The 26911-nt window shown below is 46.5% G+C and overlaps 3 protein-coding genes across 34 annotated transcripts in view; 2 read left to right on the plus strand and 1 right to left on the minus strand.

The window, feature by feature from the left end:
• Window positions 1-10398, plus strand: part of LOC109885278 (putative homeodomain transcription factor 2) — a 105498-nt gene extending 95100 nt beyond the window's left edge. For 6 of the 32 annotated variants that reach the window (XM_031820645.1, XM_031820668.1, XM_031820677.1 and 3 more), the window contains 10 exons: window positions 584-805; window positions 1306-1446; window positions 2175-2447; window positions 2591-2722; window positions 3703-3795; window positions 3938-4093; window positions 5596-5691; window positions 5806-5931; window positions 6083-6853; window positions 7382-10398. In XM_031820645.1, coding sequence (XP_031676505.1) covers window positions 584-805; window positions 1306-1446; window positions 2175-2447; window positions 2591-2722; window positions 3703-3795; window positions 3938-4093; window positions 5596-5691; window positions 5806-5931; window positions 6083-6103 — 1260 coding nt within the window. In that variant the 3' untranslated portion in view covers window positions 6104-6853; window positions 7382-10398. Of the gene's footprint in view, window positions 1-583; window positions 806-1305; window positions 1447-2174; window positions 2448-2590; window positions 2723-3702; window positions 3796-3937; window positions 4094-5595; window positions 5692-5805; window positions 5932-6082; window positions 6961-6983; window positions 7015-7381 lie in introns of those variants that run through there. The other 26 variants (XM_031820666.1, XM_031820678.1, XM_031820674.1 and 23 more) reach the window with 21 other exon arrangements.
• Window positions 7337-10398, plus strand: LOC116371710 (uncharacterized). Its single transcript, XM_031820682.1, has 2 exons — window positions 7337-8628; window positions 8701-10398. Coding segments are annotated over exons 1-2 (1008 nt in total). The 5' UTR covers window positions 7337-8626; the 3' UTR covers window positions 9707-10398.
• A 3454-nt stretch (window positions 10399-13852) lies between these two features.
• The window catches only part of LOC116371709 (proline-rich protein 5-like), a 33730-nt gene continuing 20671 nt past the window's right edge, over window positions 13853-26911 (minus strand). Inside the window, 2 exon segments of the mRNA XM_031820681.1 lie at window positions 13853-16309; window positions 17400-17541. Coding sequence (XP_031676541.1) covers window positions 15684-16309; window positions 17400-17541 — 768 coding nt within the window. The 3' untranslated portion in view covers window positions 13853-15683.

The raw sequence follows: 26911 nt of genomic DNA on the forward strand, positions 1-26911 counted from the left end.
CTCCAAAACCGCCATAAAAAAAGCCAGACTACAGTTTGCAACTGCACATGGGGACAAAGATCGTACTTTTTGAGAAAAAGCGTGTTCGAGCAAGGAGGCCTACAAACCTGACTCAGTTACACCAGCTCTGTCAGGAGGAATGGGCAAAAATTCACCCAACTTATTGTGGGAAGCTTGTGGAAGGCTACCCGAAACGTTTGACCCAAGTGAAACAATTTAAAGGCAATGCTACCAAATACTAATTGAGTGTATGTAAACTTCTGACCCACTGGGAATGTGAAATAAAAGCTGAAATAAATCATTCTCTCTACTGATATTCTGACATTTCACATTCTTAAAATAAAGTGGTGATCCTAACTGACCTAAGACAGGGACTTTTTACTACGATTAAATGTCAGGAATTGTGAGTTTAAATGTATTTGGCTAAGGTGTATGTAAACTTCCGACTTCAACTGTACATACACACACACACACACAGTTCATAGACACGCTCTCAACGTGTGGGTACACTTAGCTACATCACACACACATTTCCACCCCCTACACACACACACTCACCACCCCCCCCCCCCCCTCTCTCTAGGAGACTCCTAAGTCCGGTACCAGCTGTAGTTCTCGATGCTCCAGCCTGCGGACCCAGGACTCAGAGAGCACCAGACACGAGTCAGAGACAGAGGACCTGCTGTGGGAGGACTTCCTGCACTGTGCTGAGTGTCGCTCCTCGTGTACCAGCGAGACAGAGGGAGAGGGAGCTGCAGTCTGCCCTGCTACCAAGAAGGAGTACAGAGATGACCCCTTTCACCAGGTGGGTTAGAGGTCAAAGGTTAGGAGTTAGGGTTAGACGTGTGATGTTAGGGTTTGACAGAGGGAGAGGGAGCTGCAGTCTGCCCTGCTACCAAGAAGGAGTACAGAGATGACCCCTTTCACCTGGTGGGTTAGAGGTCAAAGGTTAGGAGTTAGGGTTAGACGTGTGATGTTAGGGTTTGACAGAGGGAGAGGGAGCTGCAGTCTGCCCTGCTACCAAGGAGAACAGAGATGACCCTTTCACCCTGTTTATCAGGGGTTAGAGATCGAAGGTCAAAGGTTAGAGAAGGAGGGGGTAAGTGTGGGACTGAACTTGCAATAAAATGGTTGCAACATTAATTAAGAGGTTTTGGTGGTAGCGTGAATGTTCCTATTTATCTGATTTTGTTGTCACTGTGTGTTCTGACGTAACCGTGGTAACCGTGGTCATATTGACCTTGTCAATGAGGATGATCAGCCTCAAACCCTCAGCGTGTAACGGTAGTTATTGTGTTGATCTAGTTGTGTCCTCTACAGGGTCATACGTGGCTACACAGCACCAACCCAGGTCTGGAGCGGGTCAGTGCCATCGTCTGGGAGGGGAACGACTGTAAGAAGGCTGACATGTCTGTCCTGGAGATCAGCGGTATGATCATGAACAGGGTGAGTAACAGCCAGGGCCTTGATACTGTTGTCAGGGATGACATCTGGTGTGGACTGTAACGCTTTACAATGGAAGACTGGGAACACACCTCCTTCAGCCACCTGGGGGAGTTTTCTCAACTAGAATGGTAGTGAATGCAGATTGGACTCCATGATATTGGAAGGCACCTATATATGTATATATTATATATACCACGTTTCTCTCAGATCACTTTACATTCTCTATAACTTAGACCAATGACATGAAAGATATAGGTAACGGCTGTCTCTCTCCTGTCTCTTTATCTCTTTCCCTCCCTCTCTCTCTCCTCGCCTCCCCCTTTATCTCTTTCCCTCCCTCTCTCTCTCCATCTCTCCTCGCCTCCCCCTTTATCTCTTTCCCTCCCTCTCTCTCTCCATCTCTCCTCGCCTCCCCCTTTATCTCTTTCCCTCCCTCTCTCTCTCCATCTCTCCTCGCCTCCCCCTTTCTCTTTCCCTCCCTCTCTCTCTCCATCTCTCCTCGCCTCCCCCTTTATCTCTTTCCCTCCCTCTCTCTCTCCATCTCTCCTCGCCTCCCCCTTTATCTCTTTCCCTCCCTCTCTCTCTCCATCTCTCCTCGCCTCTCCCTTTATCTCTCCTTCCTTCCATTGCTCCCTCCCTCTCTCTCCATCTCTCCTCCCCTCTCCCTCCATCCATCTCTCCCTCCTGTCTCTTTATCTCTTCTTCTCTCCATCTCTACCTTCCTCCAGGTCAACCTGTACACCCCAGGTATTGGCTACCAGGTCTTTGGTAACCTGGTGTCAGTGACTCTGGGCCTGACGCCCTTCGCCTATAGGCTGTCTCAGTACAAGGACCTGGAACAGCTGACACAGCTCTCAGCCAATGAGCTCATCTCTGTGGCGTTTGGCTCCTCCTCCGACATCATGGTGATCACCATGGTAACGCTCAGCTTCATGGTGCGCGTCTGTCTCATCTGGCTCTTCTTCTTCCTGCTCAGCGTGGCCGAGAGGACATACAAACAGGTGTGTGTGTGTGTTTTCCAGGTTCTGTCATCTTAATTACAGATCAATATTGACCATTGATTGTTACATGAAGACATTTTATTTCTAAAGGTCTCATCACTTACACGTATAGTGTGTGTGTGTGTGTGTGTTGGACCTGACAGAGGCTGCTATTCGCCAAGCTGTTTGGTCACCTGACGTCGGCACGGCGAGCCAGGAAGTCGGAGGTGCCTCACTTCCGTCTGAAGAAAGTCCAGAACATTAAGATGTGGCTCTCTCTGCGCTCATATCTCAAGGTGTGTTCTATGTTCTCCTACTCGTTGTTGTTCCATCATGCCTACCTGAACCTCCCCTCTGTGTCCATGAGATGTGTTGTTGTTCCATCATGCCTACCTGAACCTCCCCTCTGTGTCTGAGGAGATGTGTTGTTGTTCCATCATGCCTACCTGAACCTCCCCTCTGTGTCTGAGGAGATGTGTTGATGTTCCATCATGCCTACCTGAACCTCCCCTCTGTGTCTGAGGAGATGTGTTGTTGTTCTATCATGCCTACCTGAACCTCCCCTCTGTGTCCATGAGATGTGTTGTTGTTCCATCATGCCTACCTGAACCTCCCCTCTGTGTCTGAGGAGATGTGTTGTTGTTCCATCATGCCTACCTGAACCTCCCCTCTGTGTCTGAGGAGATGTGTTGATGTTCCATCATGCCTACCTGAACCTCCCCTCTGTGTCTGAGGAGATGCGTTGTTGTTCCATCATGCCTACCTGAACCTCCCCTCTGTGTCCATGAGATGTGTTGTTGTTCCATCATGCCTACCTGAACCTCCCCTCTGTGTCTATGAGGAGATGTGTTGTTGTTCCATCATGCCTACCTGAACCTCTCCTCTGTGTCTGAGATGGGTTGATGTTCCATCATGCCTACCTGAACCTCCCCTCTGTGTCTGAGATGTGTTGTTGTTCCATCATGCCTACCTGAACCTCCCCTCTGTGTCTGAGATGTGTTGTTGTTCCATCATGCCTACCTGAACCTCCCCTCTGTGTCTGAGATGTGTTGATGTTCCATCATGCCTACCTGAACCTCCCCTCTGTGTCCATGAGGAGATGTGTTGTTCCATCATGCCTACCTGAACCTCCCCTCTGTGTCTGAGATGTGTTGTTGTTCCATCATGCCTACCTGAACCTCCCCTCTGTGTCTATGAGGAGATGTGTTGTGTGTGTGATAGACGTGGGTGGATAAATGTGTTTGTCCAACTAAAGTATTTAAAATGTGTGTTACAGAGAAGGGGTCCTCAGCGGTCGGTGGATGTGATCGTGTCCTCTGCCTTCCTCCTCACCCTCTCCGTAGTCTTCATCTGCTGTGCTCAGGTCAGCGTGAGTCACCATTCTCAGCCTGCTACAGTCCTTGTCTGTTATGCTCTAATACAGTTGGTAACGGTGTGAATGCTGTTTCACCTGTTTGTCTGTTTGAGTGGGACGAGCGTTTAAACAAGCTCTTCTCTCCTCCTCCCTGTAGTTGCTCCATATCCACCACACCTTCCTGGAGTGTCACTATAACTGGGAGCTGGTGATCTGGTGTTCCTCTCTGTCTCTCTTCCTGCTCCGCTTTGTTACCCTGGGCTCAGAGACCAGCAAGAAGTATAGCAACACCTCCATCTTACTGACAGAACAGGTAGACAGGCTCAGAGACCAGCAACACCTCCATCTTACTGACAGAACAGGTAGACAGGCTCAGAGACCAGCAACACCTCCATCTTACTGACAGAACAGGTAGACAGGCTCAGAGACCAGCAACACCTCCATCTTACTGACAGAACAGGTGGACAGGCTCAGAGACCAGCAACACCTCCATCTTACTGACAGAACAGGTAGACAGGCTCAGAGACCAGCAACACCTCCATCTTACTGACAGAACAGGTAGACAGGCTCAGAGACCAGCAACACCTCCATCTTACTGACAGAACAAGTAGACAGGCATGGAGGGAGGTACACACGCAACTGGTATCCTTATAGCAAGACTTTGGAAGCTCGCCAGTTAATACTGAGGAAGAACTAGCAGATGTACCACACTTGCTAACTTGTGTAGTTACATAGGAACACACATTTTAAGTGACAAAAGGTTCATCCATTTTGAATGTTATATTGTTTTTTGTGCACCTCATTTCAATGTTTTCATTGGCGTTCAAGCAGGCCGGTAAAAGTAGCACCGTGATAAAGTCGCTCTCACTACACTGGAAGTTAATAGGAATATGACTTTTAGATCGCGAAAACATCTATCATACATGTCAGATTTCAATACTGGCCTATGTTAACTTGGGAGGATGTCTTCTCTCGAATGAGCCATTGATCATATTTTTGCTATATTTCTACCTTGAGAAATGTGTCATTTAATGCAGGGTCTAGCATATTTGTCTGCCTCTTTAGTCCAGGGTGCATTGCATGGCAGAGATAGAAGATATTATAACGCCCCACCCAGCAGACCGTCGACCAATCGCGTTCACGTTGTCATGCTGCGTAACGCGGTTGCTAAACTAATCGCGTATTTGTCGAGAAACGTACCTATTCTCCACGATTCCAAATGTATACGATATTACAGATGGCAAGTTAATTCTCTCACATCTTGGAAAATATTTGTAATGTTGTACTTATTGTTGACGAAATTCGTGCTGATTTCGGGGTTTTGAGATAGCGCCCAGTAGACTCATTCACTCCTTGAAGGAGAGTGCTCCTTGTCCCAGAATCACCCAGAATGCATCGCATTGACATAGCACAGGCAATGTTTCCCATCTCCTCAAAAGTATATCTGCCGTTGCGAATGTTAGACTCCATCTGCAGATTAAACATGGTGAGATTGTAGGCGAGTTTAAAGCTAACTGGCTACTTTACATGCTGATATTGTCTTTGGTATAAATTGTGTGTTTGCTTGCTATATAGCCAGCCAGCCCATGGAGAGAGCATTGCATTGTGGATCTTGTAGTCAACTTGAGCTGCAACAGATTTCCACAACTATTTTCGATGTTGCCACCAACCTTATTATAACGCCAAAATGAAACATTGATTCACAATAATATTCTCACATGTTAGTGTTATTTAACACTGTAAATGAAAGGAATGAGTGGTTTGGAGGATATTTCCTTTAAGGCTCAACTTCTATTGACTAACTGTTTTCACCAGATTAATCTGTACCTGAAGATGGAGAAGAAACCAAACAAGAAGGAGGATTTGACATTGGTCAACAACGTACTGAAGCTGGCCACCAAGCTATTGAAGGTACGGCAAGCTCCATCTCTATTGGTTCTCTCTCTCTTTCTCATCTTATCTCCATTATTAATCTCTCCATCTCCCCCTCCATTTCTCCCCCTCCTACCTCCTCTCACTCCCCAGGAGTTGGATGCTCCGTTCAGGCTGTATGGTCTGACGATGAACCCTCTGCTCTACAACATCACCCAGGTGGTCATCCTGTCTGCTGTGTCTGGGGTCATCAGTGACCTACTGGGCTTCAACCTGAAGGTAACACGTGTGTGTGTGTGTGTGTGTGTGTGTGTGTGTGTGTGTGTGTGGTACTAGTACTTATACACCAGTTTATTTGAAATGGAGTAGATTTGTTGAGTGTGTAGACATCAGTATGAAGGAAGAACTTACCACACGTTTCTGTCCTCAGCTCTGGAAGATCAAATCATGACAGTAAGCTGATCAGGTCACAGCTGGCTCTGGAAGATGTGATACATTCTCTCACCACACAGGGGCGCTGTTGTCCTTTCGCTCACGGACTGACTGGGCTTCCCTGTAACTATGGTCTGACGGACAAACAGCCCCATTCTCAGAATAACGGAGTGCTTACATTTCACTTGTGCAATTCAAGATATATTTATTTTACCCTTTCAGTATTTTTTAATTTTTGTTGTTGTTGAAAAAGTTACAAAATGTTATTTTAAGCTATACAAGGTTTTGTGTTCTCAGAGGGATGGGATCAAAACACACACAGCAAGATGACAATTCAGTTAAAAAGGTAAAAGAGTTCCATCCCTTCAGACTAGTAAGGACAATGTGCATTATAATGCAGCTGTTTAGTTTGTTGACTGTGACAGAAACACAGTCATTTCACTGTGAGAACTGCAACGAGTAGTTGTTTCCGATCATAGACGGACTGTAATAATAATAATAATAATGTGTTTTAAAGCCTACATACACACAAACAGGTTGTACTTTCTGGTCAATTCCATGTAGGCTTTTTTGTTGTTGCTTTTGACGACAACAACAGTACACCAAAGTTCAGAATAGATGAACAATGTTTCTGTGTGTTTGGCGTTTCTAATGATAAGCTAAGTGACGGCTGTAGTGGAGAGATAGAGGCAGGATAAAACACAACACATCACTCAAATGATTGGTGAGAAAATAGGTGAGGTACTGTACTGGCTAGATGGGAGGTACTGTACTGGCTAGATGGGATGTACTGTACTGTCCTGGCTGGATGGGAGGTACTGTACTGTCCTGGCTGGATGGGAGGTACTGTACTGTACTGGCTAGATGGGAGGTACTGTACTGTCCTGGCTAGATGGGAGGTACTGTACTGGCTAGATGGGAGGTACTGTACTGTACTGGCTAGATGGGAGGTACTGTACTGGCTAGATGGGAGGTACTGTACTGGCTAGATGGGAGGTACTGTACTGTATTGGATAGATGGTAGGTACTGTCCTGGCTGGATGGGAGGTACTGTACTGGCTAGATGGGAGGTACTGTACTGTCCTGGCTGGATGGGAGGTACTGTACTGGCTAGATGGGAGGTACTGTACTGTACTGGCTAGATGGGAGGTACTGTACTGTCCTGGCTGGATGGGAGGTACTGTACTGGCTAGATGGGAGGTACTGTACTGGCTAGATGGGAGGTACTGTACTGGCTAGATGGGAGGTACTGTACTGTATTGGATAGATGGGAGGTACTGTCCTGGCTGGATGGGAGGTACTGTACTGGCTAGATGGGAGGTACTGTACTGTATTGGATAGATGGGAGGTACTGTCCTGGCTGGATGGGAGGTACTGTACTGGCTAGATGGGAGGTACTGTACTGGCTAGATGGGAGGTACTGTACTGGCTAGATGGGAGGTACTGTACTGGCTAGATGGGAGGTACTGTACTGTTGGCTAGAAGAGGTACTGTACTGGCTAGATGGGATGTACTGTACTTTATTGGCTAGACGGGAGGTACTGTACTGGCTGGATGGGAGGTACTGTACTGGGTAGATGGGTGGACTGTACTGTACTGGCTAGATGGGAGGTACTGTACTGTATTGGCTAGAAGATGTACTTTACTGGCTAGATGGTAGGTACTGTATTGGCTAGAATATGTACTGTACTGGCTAGATGGGAGGTACTGTACTGTATTGGCTAGAATATGTACTGTACTGGCTAGATGGTAGGTACTGTACTGGCTAGATGGTAGGTACTGTACTGGCTGGATGGGATGTACTGTACTGGCTGGATGGGATGTACTGTACTGGCTAGATGAGAGGTACTGTACTGTACTGGGTGGATGGGAGGTACTGTACTGTGTGGATGGGAGGTACTGTACTGTGTGGATGGGAGGTACTGTACTGTACTGTGTGGATGGGAGGTACTGTACTGTACTGGGTAGATGGGAGGTACAGTACTGTACTGGGTAGATGGGAGGTACATTACTGTACTGGCTAGATGGGAGGTACTGTACTGGCTAGATGGGAGGTACTGCACTGTATTGGCTAGATGGGAGGTACTGTACTGGCTAGATGGGAGGTACTGTACTGTATTGGCTAGAAGGGATATACTGTACTGGCTGGATGGGAGGTACAGTACTGTACTGGGTAGATGGGAATATGTAAACCTAGCCAACATATCTGGGTTAGTATTCTGTATGTGAAATTGAGACATCCAGGCCCGCTAGCTAAACGGTGTGTGACTGAACATTGTTAACTATGTTACTCGTATAATGATCATTTGGGGGGAGGTGTTTATGTTTGTCCTGGTACACACTTGTACAAGTCTGTAATGGAAATGTGTTTCTTACATACTGAGACCCTGAGGGAGTGGGGTCGCGACCTTTTATGGTGATACCATTCAGTATTGGCTTCTGTACTCCCAACCCTATTTTGTAAACCAGACACAGTGACGTGTGCAGTCTGGTTGAAATACTGCTATTCAGGCCTGTGAGCCGTCATCACAACCTCGTCAACATGTTGCTTTCTCTCGCCCTCCTTCCCTTGTCTACTGTTTTACGTTGCTGCCGTCATCACAACCTCGTCAACATGTTGCTTTCTCTCGCCCTCCTTCCCTTGTCTACTGTTTTACGTTGCAGCCGTCATCACAACCTCGTCAACATGTTGCTTTCTCTCGCCCTCCTTCCCTTGTCTACTGTTTTACGTTGCAGCCGTCAACACAACCTCGTCAACATGTTGCTTTCTCTCGCCCTCCTTCCCTTGTCTACTGTTTTACGTTGCAGCCGTCATCACAACCTCGTCAACATGTTGCTTTCTCTCGCCCTCCTTCCCTTGTCTACTGTTTTACGTTGCAGCCGTCATCACAACCTCGTCAACATGTTGCTTTCTCTCGCCCTCCTTCCCTTGTCTACTGTTTTACGTTGCAGCCGTCATCACAACCTCGTCAACATGTTGCTTTCTCTCGCCCTCCTTCCCTTGTCTACTGTTTTACGTTGCAGCCGTCATCACAACCTCGTCAACATGTTGCTTTCTCTCGCCCTCCTTCCCTTGTCTACTGTTTTACGTTGCACCCGTCAACACAACCTCGTCAACATGTTGCTTTCTCTCGCCCTCCTTCCCTTGTCTACTGTTTTACGTTGCAGCCGTCATCACAACCTCATCAACATGTTGCTTTCTCTCGCCCTCCTTCCCTTGTCTACTGTTTTACGTTGCAGCCGTCATCACAACCTCATCAACATGTTGCTTTCTCTCGCCCTCCTTCCCTTGTCTACTGTTTTACGTTGCAGCCGTCATCACAACCTCGTCAACATGTTGCTTTCTCTCGCCCTCCTTCCCTTGTCTACTGTTTTACGTTGCAGCCGTCATCACAACCTCGTCAACATGTTGCTGTCTCTCGCCCTCCTTCCCTTGTCTACTGTTTTACGTTGCAGCCGTCATCACAACCTCGTCAACATGTTGCTTTCTCTCGCCCTCCTTCCCTTGTCTACTGTTTTACGTTGCAGCCGTCATCACAACCTCATCAACATGGTGCTTTCTCTCGCCCTCCTTCCCTTGTCTACTGTTTTACGTTGCATGGTTTTCTCACAGCGCATTTGAGTTAATTCAATGGTTAGACTGTAATTTCAAGCAATAACTCGTAGCTCAACACACACCGTGTTTGTATTATAGTTGGAACAAAGAGGTCCCAGGTCTTAGTCGCTGTTCCACACAGTCGATGTTCGTCGCTACCGTTCGGCACTTTAAATTAGTGTATAGAAACAATGTGACACACACCATTGTAGTTGTTATTGCTTGGTACCATTTGGCGAGGCTCAGTCTGTGTGAAGATGACCAAAGTGCTTTTTATTTACTGGATACAACTGTATTTATTAACACAAAATAACTGTTTCGGTTTCATATTATTGGAAATGCTTTCAGAAAACATGGTGTTGCTTCATCTTGTTGTTGTGAAGATTGTCCCTCGTGTTTTTGTGGTTGCGAGAGAAAAGACACAATTTGCAGTCACTTGAGTCTGAAAAAATGTATTTAGAAAATGACTCTGAACCTGTCTGAAATGCCATCCTGATCCCTAGTGCACCAGAGCCCTGGTCAAAAGTAGTGCACTACGTAGGGAATAGGGTGACATTTCCGACGCACACTTGTTTTTGCGTTGTGATTCCGTTTTCAAAGGAAGTCTGCATATTTATGTTGAAGAGAAGAAAAACAACTTTTAGTGAGCTGGTCTGTTTCCTCAGTTCTAGGTGTTTATAAGGAAAATAAAAATGGACATTTTTGTGTCACTCACTCAACTTCTAGTTTCTTCCTTCGTACATCATATGAGCAAAACAACAGTTTAGATTCCTACATTTCATCATGGCTGTGTACCAATACCTATTCCCTATATAGTGCACTACTTTTAATGGGTCCCTATGGGTCCTGTTCAAAAGAAGTGCACTACGTAGGGAATATGGTGCCATTTAGGATGCAAATCACTTTCTTCACTGAAAACCTATTTCATAGACGTTACATTTCTTCATACATACCACCCCTTGTAGAGACACTCGATCAAAACAAGCGATCGTATCTCTTGATGGGAATCATCATTGAAATAAACTGACATGTAAATAATGTCTGTCTGGATACACATCAGCAATCAGCCTGAACAGAACCAATGTCTATCTGGATACACATCAGCAATCAGCCTGAACAGAACCAATGTCTATCTGGACACACATCAGCAATCAGCCTGAACAGAACCAATGTCTGTCTGGATACACATCAGCAATCAGCCTGAACAGAACCAATGTCTGTCTGGATACACATCAGCAATCAGCCTGAACAGAACCAATGTCTGTCTGGATACACATCAGCAATCAGCCTGAACAGAACCAATGTCTGTCTGGATACACATCAGCAATCAGCCTGAACAGAACCAATGTCTGTCTGGATACACATCAGCAATCAGCCTGAACAGAACCAATGTCTGTCTGGATACACATCAGCAATCAGCCTGAACAGAACCAATGTCTATCTGGACACACATCAGCAATCAGCCTGAACAGAACCAATGTCTATCTGGATACACATCAGCCTGAACCGAACCAATGTCTATCTGGATACACATCAGCCTGAACCGAACCAATGTCTATCTGGATACACATCAGCCTGAACAGAACCAATGTCTATCTGGATACACATCAGCAATCAGCCTGAACAGAACCAATGTCTATCTGGATACACATCAGCAATCAGCCTGAACAGAACCAATGTCTATCTGGATACACATCAGCAATCAGCCTGAACAGAACCAATGTCTATCTGGATACACATCAGCCTGAACAGAACCAATGTCTATCTGGACACACATCAGCCTGAACAGAACCAATGTCTATCTGGATACACATCAGCAATCAGCCTGAACAGAACCAATGTCTATCTGGATACACATCAGCAATCAGCCTGAACAGAACCAATGTCTATCTGGACACACAGCAATCAGCCTGAACAGAACCAATGTCTATCTGGATACACATCAGCCTGAACAGAACCAATGTCTATCTGGACACACATCAGCAATCAGCCTGAACAGAACCAATGTCTATCTAGATACACATCAGCCTGAACAGGACCAATGTCTATCTGGACACACATCAGCCTGAACAGGACCAATGTCTATCTGGACACACATCAGCCTGAACAGAACCAATGTCTATCTGGATACCCATCAGCCTGAACAGGACCAATGTCTATCCGGACACACATCAGCCTGAACAGAACCAATGTCCATCTGGATACACATCAGCCTGAACAGAACCAATGTCTATCTGGACACACATCAGCAATCAGCCTGAACAGGACCAATGTCTATCTGGACACACATCAGCCTGAACAGAACCAATGTCTATCTGGATACCCATCAGCCTGGATACCCAAGACTTGAAGAGACACCTCTACTGTTTCCTTTCACAAGACTTGAAGTTTCCACATCAACCTGAACAGGACCCATGGGAACAAAAAGAAAAGAGCTGTAGAAAGTTACTCATCTTAATTAAAATCTGTATAGAAATTTTACCTTTAGAAAAATCAAGTGTGAAACTTGCTATTTAGGCAATGTGATGGTGCCTTCAGAAAGTATTCAGTCCCCTTGACATTTTCCACATTTTGTCACATTACAGCCTTATTCTAAAATATATATATTTTTTAACAATTCCTCAGCAATCTACACACAATACCCCATAATGACGAATCAAAACAGGCTTTTTTTGTGCTAATTTATAAAAGTAAAATACAAGTTTATTTACATAAGTATTCAGAGCATTTGCTATGAGACTTGAAATTGAGCTCAGGTGCATCCTGTTTCCATTGATCATCCTTGAGATGTTTCTACAACTTGATTGGAGTCCACCTGTGGTAAATTCAATTGATTGGACATGATTTGGAAAGGCACACAGCTGTCTATATAAAGGTCCCACAGTTGACAGTGCATGTCAGAGCAAAAACCAAGCCATGAGGTTGAAGTAATTGTCCGTAGAGCTCAGAGACAGGATTGTGTCGAGATCTGGGGAAGGGTACCAAAAAATGTATGCAGCATTGAAGGTCCCCAAGAACACAGTGGCCTCCATCATTCTTAAATGGAAGAATTTTGGAACCACCAAGACTCTTCCTAGAGCTGGCCGCCCGTCAAAACTGAGCAATCGGGGGAGAAGGGCCTTGGTCAGGGAGGTGACCAAGAACCTGATGGTCATTCTGACAGCTCCAGAGTTCCTCTGTGGAGATGGAAGAACTTTCCAGAAGGACAACCATCTCTGCAGCACTCCACCAATCAGACCTTTATGGTAGAGTGGCCAGATGGAAGCCACTACTCAGTATAAAGACACATGACAGCCCGCTTGGAGTTTGCCAAAAGGACTCAGACCATGAGAAACAAGAAGTTAGTCCTAAAGACCATGAGAAAGAAGATTATCTGGTCTGATGAAACCAAGATGGAACTCTTTGGCCTGAATGCCAAGCGTCACGTCTGGAGGAAACCTGGCACCATCCCTACGGTGAAGCATGGTGGTGGCAGCATCATGCTGTGGGGATGTTTTTCAGTGACAGGGACTGGGAGACGAGTCAGGATCGAGGGAAAGATGAACAGAGCAAAGTACAGAGAGATCCTTGATGAAAATCTGCTCCAGCGCGCTCAGGACATCAGACTGGGGCCAAGGTTCACCTTCCAACAGGACAACGACCCTAAGCACACAGCCAAGACAACGCAGTAGTGGCTTAGGGACAAGTCTCTGAATGTCCTTGTGTGGCCCAGCCAGAGCCCAGACTTGAACCCGATTGAACATCATGGAATAATCTACAATCCGTGCTTCATCTAGATATGTTAGTGCCACTGAATGAATTTAACATATTGGGAGAATGTTACGGAGGAGTGTAAATGCTTTTTTTAGGCTGGATCATGTTGTTGTATGTTTGAATTATGTAATGTATTGATGCTGACTTCTTGGCCAGCTTTCCCTTGAAAAAGAGACTCTGGGTCTCAATGGGCTTTTCCTGGTTAAATAAAATCAAACATCTCTGGAGAGACCTGAAAATAGTTTTTGCAGCAATGCTCCCCAACCTGGCATTGCAGGTCCTCTCAAGCAGAAAAGAATGGGAGAAGGTCCCCAAATACAGGTGTACCAAGCTTGTATCGTCATACCCAAGAAGACTCTATGCTGTAATCGCTGCCAAAGATGCTTCAACAAAGTACTGAGTAAAGGGTCTGAATACTAATGGAAATGTCATTTTTTATTTGTCATTCAAAAAAAATTAACGGTTTTTGCTTTGTCACTATGGGGGTATTGTGATGTCACTATGGGGGTATTGTGATGTCACTATGGGGGTATTGTGTGTGAATTGATGAGGGGAAAAAAAAACAAATACATTTTAGAATAAAGTTGTAACTGAAGAACATTTGGAAAAAGTCAAGGGGTCTGAATACTTTCCGAAGGGTTCAGGTGACAATTTCAATCACACTGTACAGCAGATTTTCAGCACTACGGGATTGAATCAAGCCCAGAATCTTGAACAGACCAACAAAAATTCTGCATTAAATGTCAAGTTTGAGTTGAGGTTCCGTTTGACATAATCATGAGATCAAATCAGAATGACTTGTCCATCAAATGCTACAATAATTAATGGCAATACATTTGAACGTGTCATTGTTTTTAGAAAATCATAAAACCAACGCCATAAATTGTACATGGCTGTGTCATACAAGTTCATTTAGAATACAAACGATCTTAGTAAATCATTAGTTGAGAGAAGGCATGTGTTTAGCTATTTAGATCGTGGTAAGAAGAGCTAGAAGTGTGAGAGTCTGTGGCTTTCAGGTTCATTTCCTACCTTCAACCATAGAGGTTATGGGTTCAAATCTTAGGTTTGAGTTATTGGTCATTTCAGCAATTCTCAATGTGAAAATGACAAAGAAAACAGTTTAGAGGTGTGAAGGAGTCTGGGGCTCTGGTGTAAAGATCTCACCCCATATGTTCAGGGTTGTAGGTTCAAGTCACAGCTCTGGATCAGGATGTGTTGTGGTCATAAACCTCTGAGAAAGTAGACCCTTCATTTTCAAATGGATCTTTTTTTAAAACCTACAGGTCTACTTTTCCCAGAGGTTTTCCCCCATAACTGCTGCTGTTCACAGGAGGGGAAACCTCCAGCAGTTGTCACAGTCCTCCAGGCTTTGTCAGGAATCATACCCTACGACCCCATGCTTATGGGGTGAGATCCTTACCACTGAGCCACCAGATCCTTCACATTCCAAAACACATCTCTTTGTGGATTCGACTCTGGCGCAGCAGGCACTTGCACATCCCGTCCACATGGTGGCGATGTTGAAGCAGAAACAAAGGCCCAGCCACAGATTACTGTGGCAGAAATATCACCCAGGCCTACATGATACCTACTGCTTAAAATGAAGACATGTGAACACTATCTTATCTCCTCTCCCCAGCACTGCCTCTTGAACAAGAGACATGTTGAGAAAGCAATGAACTCATGACCTCTGGTCACCCAGGTGTGGGGTCATCCCAGAGAGCTCAGCTAGGTCTGATTGATCTCTTCTCCTTTCCACTGTTTCCTTTCCACAATACCTGAAGAGACACCTCAGACTGTTTCCTTCCACAATACCTGAAGAGACACCTCAGACTGTTTCCTTCCACAATACCTGAAGAGACACCTCAGACTGTTTCCTTCCACAAGACCTGAAGAGACACCTCAGACTGTTAGTTGTCTGAGTCACTGAGCATCAGCAATACAAACACAAAGAAATACAGTTTATCCTCAAAATGAAGCAAAACATTTTTTTAATAAAAATGATTTTACTGTAGAAATATTCCATGAAAAATAGACCCCAGAAAGAGCGGTGTGTTTTTCCAGACGACGGTGTGAGTGGAGTACAGATGGTGTCAGTACGTGTGATAATCCCTTGAGATTCATCAGACCTCTAGGGCTGCAAATCTCCAGACACTTTCTCACTAGTCACAGATTTTCCAGAAATCAGTAGTGAATAAGCAGGCAATCACAAGATCATCCAACTGATTAGTTACCAGAAAACCCCAAATTACACCACACTCTGTCTACCACTCTCCCTGCTGTAATCAGAGGATGAAGAGTCTGAGCAGCTGTGGAGGGAGAAGTCTATGAAGATGCCATCAGGGTCAGAGTCCATAGAGTCCAGTATCTGATCTACCACTGTCTCCGGGCTGGAGGAACAGCTGGGGATCGACCCCGTCTCTGAGCCAGAGTGGACCTGACACAGAACAGAGGGGGACACCGTCGACTCCCCCCCGCCGTGGAGGAAGGGTCCTGGGGAGTGAGAGCCCTGAAAGATGGAGGGCTGGAGTAGGGACCCCAAAGACTCAGACCCCACAGACCCACAGAGATCCAGACTTCCACCACAAACAACCCCTGTCAGGCTGAGCTCCTGCTCCAGGGAGGAGAGGCCCGGCTGGGCCGCGGAGGCCAGGGAGGAAGTGGTGCTGATGTCGTTGATGGCGCCTTCTTCCAGACAGGAAGTCATCTCGCAGACAGAATGGCGGCGGATGCCCATGCTGCTCACGGAGCCTGTCTCGGTATCATACTCCACCACAGGCGTCAACATGGGCACGTTGTAGGACTTGGAGCGCATCACCAGGTTCTTCACGGGGGCGTCGCCTGACTTGGGCCAGCACCGCTGCAGACGCTTTTCTGGAGAGAGGATAGGAGGAGGGGTGAAGAGGGATGAGGATAGGAGGAGGGGTGAAGAGGGATGAGGAGGAGTGAAGAGGGATGAGGATAGGAGGAGGGGTGAAGAGGGATGAGGATAGGAGGAGGGGTGAGGATAGGAGGAGGAGTGAAGGGGATGAGGATAGGAGGAGGAGTGAAGAGGCATGAGGATAGGAGGAGGAGTGAAGGGGATGAGGATAGGAGGAGGAGTGAAGGGGATGAGGATAGGAGGAGGAGTGAAGAGGCATGAGGATAGGAGGAGGGGTGAAGAGGGATGAGGATAGGAGGAGGAGTGAAGGGGATGAGGATAGGAGGAGGAGTGAAGAGGCATGAGGATAGGAGGAGGGGTGAAGAGGGATGAGGAGGAGTGAAGAGGGATGAAGAGGGATGAGGAGGAGTGAAGAGGGATGAGGATAGGAGGAGGGGTGAAGAGGGATGAGGATAGGAGGAGGGGTGAAAAGGGATGAGGATAGGAGGAGGGGTGAAGAGGGATGAGGATAGGAGGAGGGGTGAAGAGGGATGAGGATAGGAGGAGGGGTGAAGAGGGATGAGGATAGGAGGAGGGGTGAAGAGGGATGAGGATAGGAGGAGGGGTGAAGAGGGATGAGGATAGGAGGAGGGGTGAAGAGGGATGAGGATAGGAGGAGGAGTGAAGAGGGTTGAGGATAGGAGGAGGAGTGAAGAGGGATGAGGATAGGAGGAGGAGTGAAGAGGCATAAGGATAGGAGGAGGGGTGAAGAGGGATGAGGATAGGAGGAGGGGTGAAGAGGGATGAAGAGGAGGGGTGAAGAGGGTTGAGGATAGGAGGGGTGAAGAGGGATGAGGATAGGAGGAGGGGTGAAGAGGGGTGAGTGAAGGAGAGAAAGAAGTGGTGGGATGGAGGGAGGGAGAGAGAGAGAGAGAGGGAGAAAGATGGGATGTGAAGAAGTGAAAACGAGACAGACGTTGAGGCCGTCTAGACCCGTATAACACAGGAAACTAACAGCACAACAGCTGAACAGATGTAAACAGAGTAAAAATCATGCCTGATGAAATCTAAATCATTTAGCTGTATGAGTATCAGTCTAACTACCCAGTACGCAGGAGGAGTATTGCATTGAGGATCCGTCGTTGGAGTAGAGGCCGTGGGTTCCCAGGTATGGAGACACCACCTTCTGAACCAAAGCTTCCAGACGCAGGTACTCCTCAGTCACTCCTTTAGACTCATGGACACCCTGGAACACACACATCACAGTTAGTCCTCAGTCACTCCTTTAGACTCATGGACACCCTGGAACACACACACGTCACAGTTAGTCCTCAGTGACTCCTTTAGACTCATGGACACCCTGGAACACACACACATCACAGTTAGTCCTCAGTCACTCCTTTAGACTCATGGACACCCTGGAACACACACACACACAGTGAGACTCCCACAGGACACCACACCTGCTGTACACTCAAAAATCAGAGCTTATCATTTGTCAACCACCTAAAATAAATCTGTCCTCAAATCATATCCATATTTGAGTCTATTGAAATCTTAGTTTCTGAGGAAATACATTGTCCATTAGAGGGCTCTGTGTTTGTTGTTTAGGATAGAACAGAAAGAAAGGGGTCAGGGTAAGAGCATGCAGAAAACACTGAGTAAATACTGAGCTGGAGGAAAGTAACTGAGTAACTATATCAGAGGAGAGACAGTAACTAACTGTCTGTCAGAGGACAGTAACTAACTGTATATCAGAGGACAGTAACTAACTGTCTGTCAGAGGAGAGACAGTAACTGTCTGTCAGAGGAGAGACAGTAACTAACTGTCTGTCAGAGGAGAGACAGTAACTAACTGTCAGAGGAGAGACAGTAACTAACTAACTAACTGTATATCAGAGGACAGTAACTAACTGTCTGTCAGAAGAGAGACAGTAACTAACTGTCTGTCAGAAGAGAGACAGTAACTAACTGTCTGTCAGAAGAGAGACAGTAACTAACTGTATATCAGAGGAGAGACAGTAACTAACTGTCTGTCAGAGGAGAGACAGTAACTAACTGTCTGTCAGAAGAGAGACAGTAACTGTCTGTCAGAGGAGAGACAGTAACTAACTGTATATCAGAGGAGAGACAGTAACTAACTGTCTGTCAGAGGAGAGACAGTAACTAACTGTCTGTCAGAGGAGAGACAGTAACTAACTGTCTGTCAGAAGAGAGACAGTAACTAACTGTCTGTCAGAAGAGAGACAGTAACTAACTGTATATCAGAGGAGAGACAGTAACTAACTGTCTGTCAGAGGAGAGACAGTAACTAACTGTCTGTCAGAAGAGAGACAGTAACTGTCTGTCAGAGGAGAGACAGTAACTAACTGTATATCAGAGGAGAGACAGTAACTAACTGTCTGTCAGAGGAGAGACAGTAACTAACTGTCTGTCAGAAGAGAGACAGTAACTAACTGTATATCAGAGGAGAGACAGTAACTAACTGTCTGTCAGAGGAGAGACAGTAACTAACTGTCTGTCAGAAGAGAGACAGTAACTAACTGTCTGTCAGAGGAGAGACAGTAACTAACTGTCTGTCAGAGGAGAGACAGTAACTAACTGTCTGTCAGAGGAGAGACAGTAACTAACTGTCTGTCAGAGGAGAGACAGTAACTAACTGTCTATCAGAGGAGAGACAGTAACTAACTGTCTGTCAGAGGAGAGACAGTAACTAACTGTCTGTCAGAGGAGAGACAGTAACTAACTGTCTGTCAGAGGAGAGACAGTAACTAACTAACTGTATATCAGAGGAGAGACAGTCCCAGACTGAGTGTTCGCTAATGACACTAAATACCTATTATGGGGAGATCTGGAACTAGTTTGCTTGTTTGGGACTTCATTTACCCAAATCCTTTCCAGAACAACTTCTTTACCAGAACTATTTTGTCATGAAACCTGAAAAGGAACAAAACATTGGTGAAGGGAGACTGTCTTCCGATAATACATTGACTCACTCAACCACAACACAAAACATCTAGCTAACCAGAGTTTGACAACCACCACATCAATGCATTGACTGGAGTAATGACATCAATGCAAAACAAGTAAAAAGGAGAGAAATTGTTCACAGATGAAAACTGTTACAACAAAGAATAATGAGAGAGAGAGAGAGAGAGAGAGATACAGAGAGAGAGATACAGAGAGCGAGAGAGAGATACAGAGAGAGAGATACAGAGAGAGATACAGAGAGAGAGATACAGAGAGAGGGAGAGAGAGAGAGAGATACAGAGAGAGAGAGAGAGATACAGAGAGAGGGAGAGAGAGAGAGAGGGAGAGAGAGAGACAGACAGACACAGAGGAGAGAGAAGAGAGAGAGGAGAGAGAGAGAGAGATACAGAGAGACAGAGACAGAGAGAGAGAGAGAGAGGGAGAGAGACAGACACAGACACAGAGGAGAGAGAAGAGAGAGAGGAGAGAGAGAGAGATACAGAGAGACAGAGAGAGAGAGACAGAGAGAGGAAAAGAGGAGAGAGAGAAGAGAATAGGAGACAGAGAGAGAGAGAGACAGAGAGGAGAGGAGAGAGAGAGGGAGATGAGAGAGCGAGAGAGAGAGGAGAGAGAGACAAAGTGAGAGAGAGAGAGAGAGATCCATTGCCATTGGGGTATGGGAACAAAACTTCAACAAAACGTACATTCTTCCCTTGTCAAAACAAACTGATCCTTTGTCTGTGTGCCCTCTGGACACTTTAATCAGTAGCAGATGTGGCCCAGTGAGCAATACAGGCCACTTAGATAGAATGGTGTCTGCAGTGTAAGGTGTCACCCAAGCTGTACCACAGAGTAATGAGAAAGAGGGAGGGGGAAAGGGAGAGAGACAGATAGACAGAGTAGCCCTTCTCTCCTCTCTCCTCTCTTGGTCCGGTTCTCTGGTATCTTGGTCATGTTCTCTGTTCTCTTGGTCCTGTTCTCTGTTCTCTCTTGGTCCTGTTCTCTCCTGGTCCTGTTCTCTCCTCTCTTGGTCCTGTTCTCTTGGTCCTGTTCTCTCCTCTCTCTTGGTCCTGTTCTCTCCTCTCTCTTGGTCCTGTTGTCTCCTCTCTCTTGGTCCTGTTCTCTGTTCTCTCCTCTCTCTTGGTCCTGTTCTCTGTTCTCTTGGTCCTGTTCTCTGTGCTCTCTTGGTCCTGTTCTCTGTTCTCTCCTCTCTCTTGGTCCTGTTGTCTCCTCTCTCTTGGTCCTGTTCTCTGTTCTCTCTTGGTCCTGTTCTCTGTTCTCTCCTCTATCTTGGTCCTGTTCTCTGTTCTCTCTGCTCTCTTGGTCCTGTTCTTGTTCTCTGTTCTCTTGGTCCTGTTCTCTGTTCTCTCTGCTCTCTTGGTCCTGTTCTCTGTTCTCTTGGTCCTGTTCTCTCTTGGTCCTGTTCTCTCCTCTCTCTTTGTCATGTTCTCTCCTCTCTCTTGGTCCTGTTCTATGTTCTCTTGGTCCTGTTCTCTTGGTCCTGTTCTCTCCTCTCTCTTGGTCCTGTTCTCTGTTCTCTTGGTCCTGTTCTCTGTTCTCTTGGTCCTGTTCTCTCCTCTCTCTTTGTCATGTTCTCTCCTCTCTCTTGGTCCTGTTCTCTTGGTCCTGTTCTCTCCTCTCTCTTGGTCCTGTTCTCTGTTCTCTTGGTCCTGTTCTCTCCTCTCTCTTGGTCCTGTTCTCTGTTCTCTCCGCTCTCTTGGTCCTGTTCTCTTGGTCATGTTCTCTGTTCTCTTGGTCCTGTTCTCTCCTCTCTCTTGGTCGTGTTCTCTCCTCTCTTGGTCCTGTTCTCTGTTCTCTCCTCTCTCTTGGTCCTGTTGTCTCCTCTCTCTTGGTCCTGTTCTCTGTTCTCTCCTCTCTCTTGGTCCTGTTCTCTGTTCTCTTGGTCCTGTTCTCTGTGCTCTCTTGGTCCTGTTCTCTGTTCTCTCCTCTCTCTTGGTCCTGTTGTCTCCTCTCTCTTGGTCCTGTTCTCTGTTCTCTCTTGGTCCTGTTCTCCTGTTCTCTCCTCTATCTTGGTCCTGTTCTCTGTTCTCTCTGCTCTCTTGGTCCTGTTCTTGTTCTCTGTTCTCTTGGTCCTGTTCTCTGTTCTCTCTGCTCTCTTGGTCCTGTTCTCTGTTCTCTTGGTCCTGTTCTCTCTTGGTCCTGTTCTCTCCTCTCTCTTTGTCATGTTCTCTCCTCTCTCTTGGTCCTGTTCTATGTTCTCTTGGTCCTGTTCTCTTGGTCCTGTTCTCTCCTCTCTCTTGGTCCTGTTCTCTGTTCTCTTGGTCCTGTTCTCTGTTCTCTTGGTCCTGTTCTCTCCTCTCTCTTTGTCATGTTCTCTCCTCTCTCTTGGTCCTGTTCTCTTGGTCCTGTTCTCTCCTCTCTCTTGGTCCTGTTCTCTGTTCTCTTGGTCCTGTTCTCTCCTCTCTCTTGGTCCTGTTCTCTGTTCTCTCCGCTCTCTTGGTCCTGTTCTCTTGGTCATGTTTCTCTGTTCTCTTGGTCCTGTTCTCTCCTCTCTCTTGGTCGTGTTCTCTCCTCTCTCTTGGTCCTGTTCTCTGTTCTCTCCGCTCTCTTGGTCCTGTTCAATGTTCTCTGTTCTCTTGGTCCTGTTCTCTCCTCTTCTCTTGGTCCTGTTCTCTCCTCTCACTTTGTCATGTTCTCTGTTCTCTTGGTCCTGTTCTCTGTTCTCTCATCTCTCTTGGTCCTGTTCTCTCTCCTCTCTCTTGGTCCTGTTCTCTGTTCTCTTCCTCTCTCTTGGTCCTGTTCTCTGTTCTCTCCTCTCTCTTGGTCCTGTTCTCTGTTCTCTCCTCTCTCTTGGTCCTGTTCTCTGTTTCTGTCCTCTCTCTTGGTCCTGTTCTCTCCTCTCTCTTGGTCCTGTTCTCTCCTCTCTTTGGTCCTGTTCTCTTGGTCCTGTTCTCTTGGTCCTGTTCTCTCCTCTCTCTTGGTCCTGTTCTCTTGGTCCTGTTCTCTTGGTCCTGTTCTCTCCTCTCTCTTGGTCCTGTTCTCTGTTCTCTCTTCTCTCTTGGTCCTGTTCTCTGTTCTCTCCTCTCTCTTGGTCCTGTTCTCTGTTCTCTCTTCTCTCTTGGTCCTGTTCTCTCCTCTCTTTCTATCCATCCCTGTGTTCTCCATCAAACCTCTGTCTCCTAGTAAAGGTCATTTGTATCCATCACCCTTACTTCCTGTCTCTCGCTCTGTTTATCCCTCAGTCTCTTTATCTATCTCACTTCCTGTCTCTCTCTCTGTCCATCCCTCAGTCTCTTTCTCTGTCCATCTCTGTCTCTTTATCCATCTCTCTGGTTTCTCTCTCTACTATCTACTCTCTACTACTCTACTCCTGTGTGCTCCAGTTTGTCCCTGGCTCCTGGCGTCTGGCAGAGAGGAGACAGCAGATCTGGGTCACCCAGTCACTCTAATGATGTCAGTGGAGAACTGTGCAGAGAAGTCACAGACACAGACGCATGCATACACACACACACTGAGATGGGGGTCGACATCTGTTTACATATGAATCTTAATGTTAATATATATTAACATGAATGAAAATGACATATATATGGATGTTGCCCCCCCCAAAAAAAGATTGGTAAATGTTGAATTAATATGGAAATGACTAACAGTAACTCCACTACATGTAACTGTTATTCTCATGGGAAGAAGTCTCCTTTCTGACTTCACTCTGTCCGCTTCCTGTCACATCGCTCTCCTGCTCACTATATCACACTCCCTCTGGTCTGGCATCCTGCTCACTATATCACACTCTCTCTGGTCTGGCATCCTGCTCACTATATCACACTCTCTCTGGTCTGGCATCCTGCTCACTATATCACACTCTCTCTGGTCTGGCATCCTGCTCACTATATCACACTCTCTCTGGTCTGGCATCCTGCTCACTATATCACACTCTCTCTGGTCTGGCATCCTGCTCACTATATCACACTCTCTCTGGTCTGGCATCCTGCTCACTATATCACACTCTCTCTGGTCTGGCATCCTGCTCACTATATCACACTCTCTCTGGTCTGGCATCCTGCTCACTATATCACACTCTCTCTGGTCTGGCATCCTGCTCACTATATCACACTCTCTCTAGTCTGGCATCCTGCTCACTATATCACACTCTCTCTGGTCTGGCATCCTGCTAACCACTGAGAGATGATCTGGTCTGGCATCCTGCTCACTATATCACACTCTCTCTGGTCTGGCATCCTGCTAACCACTGAGATATGATCTGGTCTGGCATCCTGCTCACTATACCACACTCTCTCTGGTCTGGCATCTTGCTCACTATATCACACTCTCTCTGGTCTGGCATCCTGCTCACTATATCACACTCTTTCTGGTCTGGCATCCTGCTAACCACTGAGAGATGATCTGGTCTGGCATCCTGCTCAACATATCACACTCTCTCTGGTCTGGCATCCTGCTAACCACTGAGAGATGATCTGGTCTGGCATCCTGCTCAATATATCACACTCTCTCTGGTCTGGCATCCTGCTAACCACTGAGAGATGATCTGGTCTGGCATCCTGCTAACCACTGAGAGATTATCTGGTCTGGCATCCTGCTAACCACTGAGAGATGATCTGGTCTAGTCTGGCATCCTGCTAACCACTGAGAGATGATCTGGTCTGGCATCCTGCTGACCACTGAGAGATGACCTGGTCTGGCATCCTGCTAACCACTGAGAGATGATCTGGTCTAGTCTGGCATCCTGCTAACCACTGAGAGATGATCTGGTCTGGCATCCTGCTGACCACTGAGAGATGATCTGCTCTCACATCTTGCTTACCACTGAGAGATGATCTGGTCTGGTCTGGCATCATGCTAACCACTGAGAACAGAGATTATCCAGATAACTGCACATAACTCAGCCCAAAATGACAGATGTCTTACTTCGTATGCAGTTAATATTTTATAGTGATGTTGATGTGGAATTATGGAAGATAGTCTGAAGCATGGTGAAAAGAAGTCCCACGTCTCTGCCAGGGAATCCAGTAGCTTCTGACCTGGGGTCAACCAGGAAGTCAAAACAACCAGTAGCTTCTGACCTGGGGTCAACCAGGAAGTCAAAACAACCAGTAGCTTCTGACCTGGGGACAACCAGGAAGTCAAAACAACCAATAGCTTCTGACCTGGGGTCAACCAGGAAGTCAAAACAACCAGTAGCTTCTGACCTGGGGGCAACCAGGAAGTCAAAACAACCAGTAGCTTCTGACCTGGGGGCAACCAGGAAGTCAAAACAACCAGTAGCTTCTGACCTGGGGACAACTAGGAAGTCAAAACAACCAGTAGCTTCTGACCTGGGGACAACCAGGAAGTCAAAACAACCAGTAGCTTCTGACCTGGGGACAACCAGGAAGTCAAAACAACCCATCCTTAAAAATGTCTACAGCTGCACCACAGAGAGCATCTTGACTGGCTGCATCACTGCTTGGTATGGCAACAGCTTGGCATCCAACCACAAGGCTCTACAGAGGGTAATGCTCTACAGAGGGTAATGCTCTACAGAGGGTAAGGCTCTACAGAGGGTAAGGCTCTACAGAGGGTAATGCTCTACAGAGGGTAGTGCTCTACAGAGGGTAAGGCTCTACAGAGGGCAATGCCCCACAGAGGGCGATGCTCCACAGAGGGTAATGCTCCACAGAGGGTAATGCTCCACAGAGGGTAATGCTCTACAGAGGGTAGTGCTCTACAGAGGGTAGTGCTTTACAGAGGGTAAGGCTCTACAGAGGGCGATGCTCTACAGAGGGTAATGCTCTACATAGGGTAAGGCTCTACAGAGGGTAGTGCTCTACAGAGGGTAGTGCTCTACAGAGGGCAAGGCTCTACAGAGGGTAATGCTCTACAGAGGGTGATGCTCTACAGAGGGTAATGCTCTACAGAGGGTAATGCTCTATATATGGTAGTGTTCTACAGAGGGTAATGCTCTACAGAGGGTAGTGCTCTACAGAGGGTAATGCTCTACAGAGGGTAATGCTCTACAGAGGGTAGTGCTCTACAGAGGGTAATGCTCTACAGAGGGCAGTGCTCTACAGAGGGTAGTGCTCTACAGAGGGTAAGGCTCTACAGAGGGTAATGCTCTACAGAGGGTGATGCTCTACAGAGGGTAATGCTCTACAGAGGGTAATGCTCTACATATGGTAGTGCTCTACAGAGGGTAGTGCTCTACAGAGGGTAATGTTCGACAGAGGGTAATGCTCTACAGAGGGCAGTGCTCTACAGAGGGCAATGCTCTATAGAGGGTAATGCTCTACAGAGGGTAGTGCTCTACAGAGGGTAATGCTCTGCAGAGGGTAATGCTCTACAGAGGGTAATGCTCTACAGAGGGTAATGCTCCACAGATGGTAATGCTCTACAGAGGGTAATGCTCTACATAGGGTAATGCTCTACATAGGGTAAGGCTCTACAGAGGGTAGTGCTCTACAGAGTGTAGTGCTCTACAGAGGGTAATGCTCCACAGAGGTTAGTGCTCTACAGAGGGTAATATTCTACAGAGGGTAGTGCTCTACAGAGGGTAATGCTCTACAGAGGGTAATGCTCTACAGAGGGTAGTGCAGCCGATTATTCTAATGTTTTTGCCAATTCATTAATGTAGATGTTAAACAGTGTTGGACTTATTGGGCAGCCCTGTTTCACTCCACGTCCCTGAGAGAAGATGTCTGTTTGCTTGTTGCCAAATTTAACAGCACATTTGTTTTTAGTGTACACTGATTAAATAACATCATATGTTTTCCCTCCAATACCACTTTCTATTAGTTTATAAAAAAAAGACCTTTGTGCCAAATTGAATCCAATGTTTTTTTTAAGTCTATAAAACACGAGTAGATTGTGCCTTGGTTTACTTGTTGGTCAATTAGAGTGTGGAGGGTGGAAATGTGGTCTGTTGTAATGATCATTTAAAAAAAAAAACAATCTGGTTCTGCTCAGGACGTTGTGTTCATGAAGGAAATGGTGTTGTCTGCTATTTGTGGTACTGCAGAGAATTTAACTCTTTGGACTCATCACATGAGCTGCAGGTACTGTTTATGATCTATCCTGTTGCCTAGTCACTTTATCCCTCCCTATATCTACCTCAATTACCTCGTACCCCTGCACATCAACTCACTACTGGTACCCCGTGTATATAGTCAAGTTATTACCTCGTACCCCTGCACATCAACTCAGTACTGGTACCCCGTGTATATAGTCAAGTTATTACCTCGTACCCCTGCACATTAACTCAGTACTGGTACCCCGTGTATATAGCCAAGTTATTACCTCGTACCCCTGCACATTAACTCAGTACTGGTACCCCGTGTATATAGCCAAGTTATTACCTCGTACCCCTGCACATCAACTCAGTACTGGTACCCCGTGTATATAGTCAAGTTATTACCTCGTACCCCTGCACATCAACTCAGTACTGGTACCCCGTGTATATAGTCAAGTTATTACCTCGTACCCCTGCACATCAACTCAGTACTGGTACCCCGTGTATATAGTCAAGTTATTACCTCGTACCCCTGCACATCAACTCAGTACTGGTACCCCGTGTATATAGTCAAGTTATTACCTCGTACCCCTGCACATTAACTCAGTACTGGTACCCCGTGTATACAGCCAAGTTATCGTTACTCATATCGTTATTCCTGGTGTTATTATCTTTTCTA

The sequence above is a fragment of the Oncorhynchus kisutch genome, unplaced genomic scaffold (genome assembly GCF_002021735.2).
Source record: "Oncorhynchus kisutch isolate 150728-3 unplaced genomic scaffold, Okis_V2 scaffold3571, whole genome shotgun sequence".
Taxonomy (NCBI): Eukaryota; Metazoa; Chordata; class Actinopteri; order Salmoniformes; family Salmonidae; genus Oncorhynchus; species Oncorhynchus kisutch.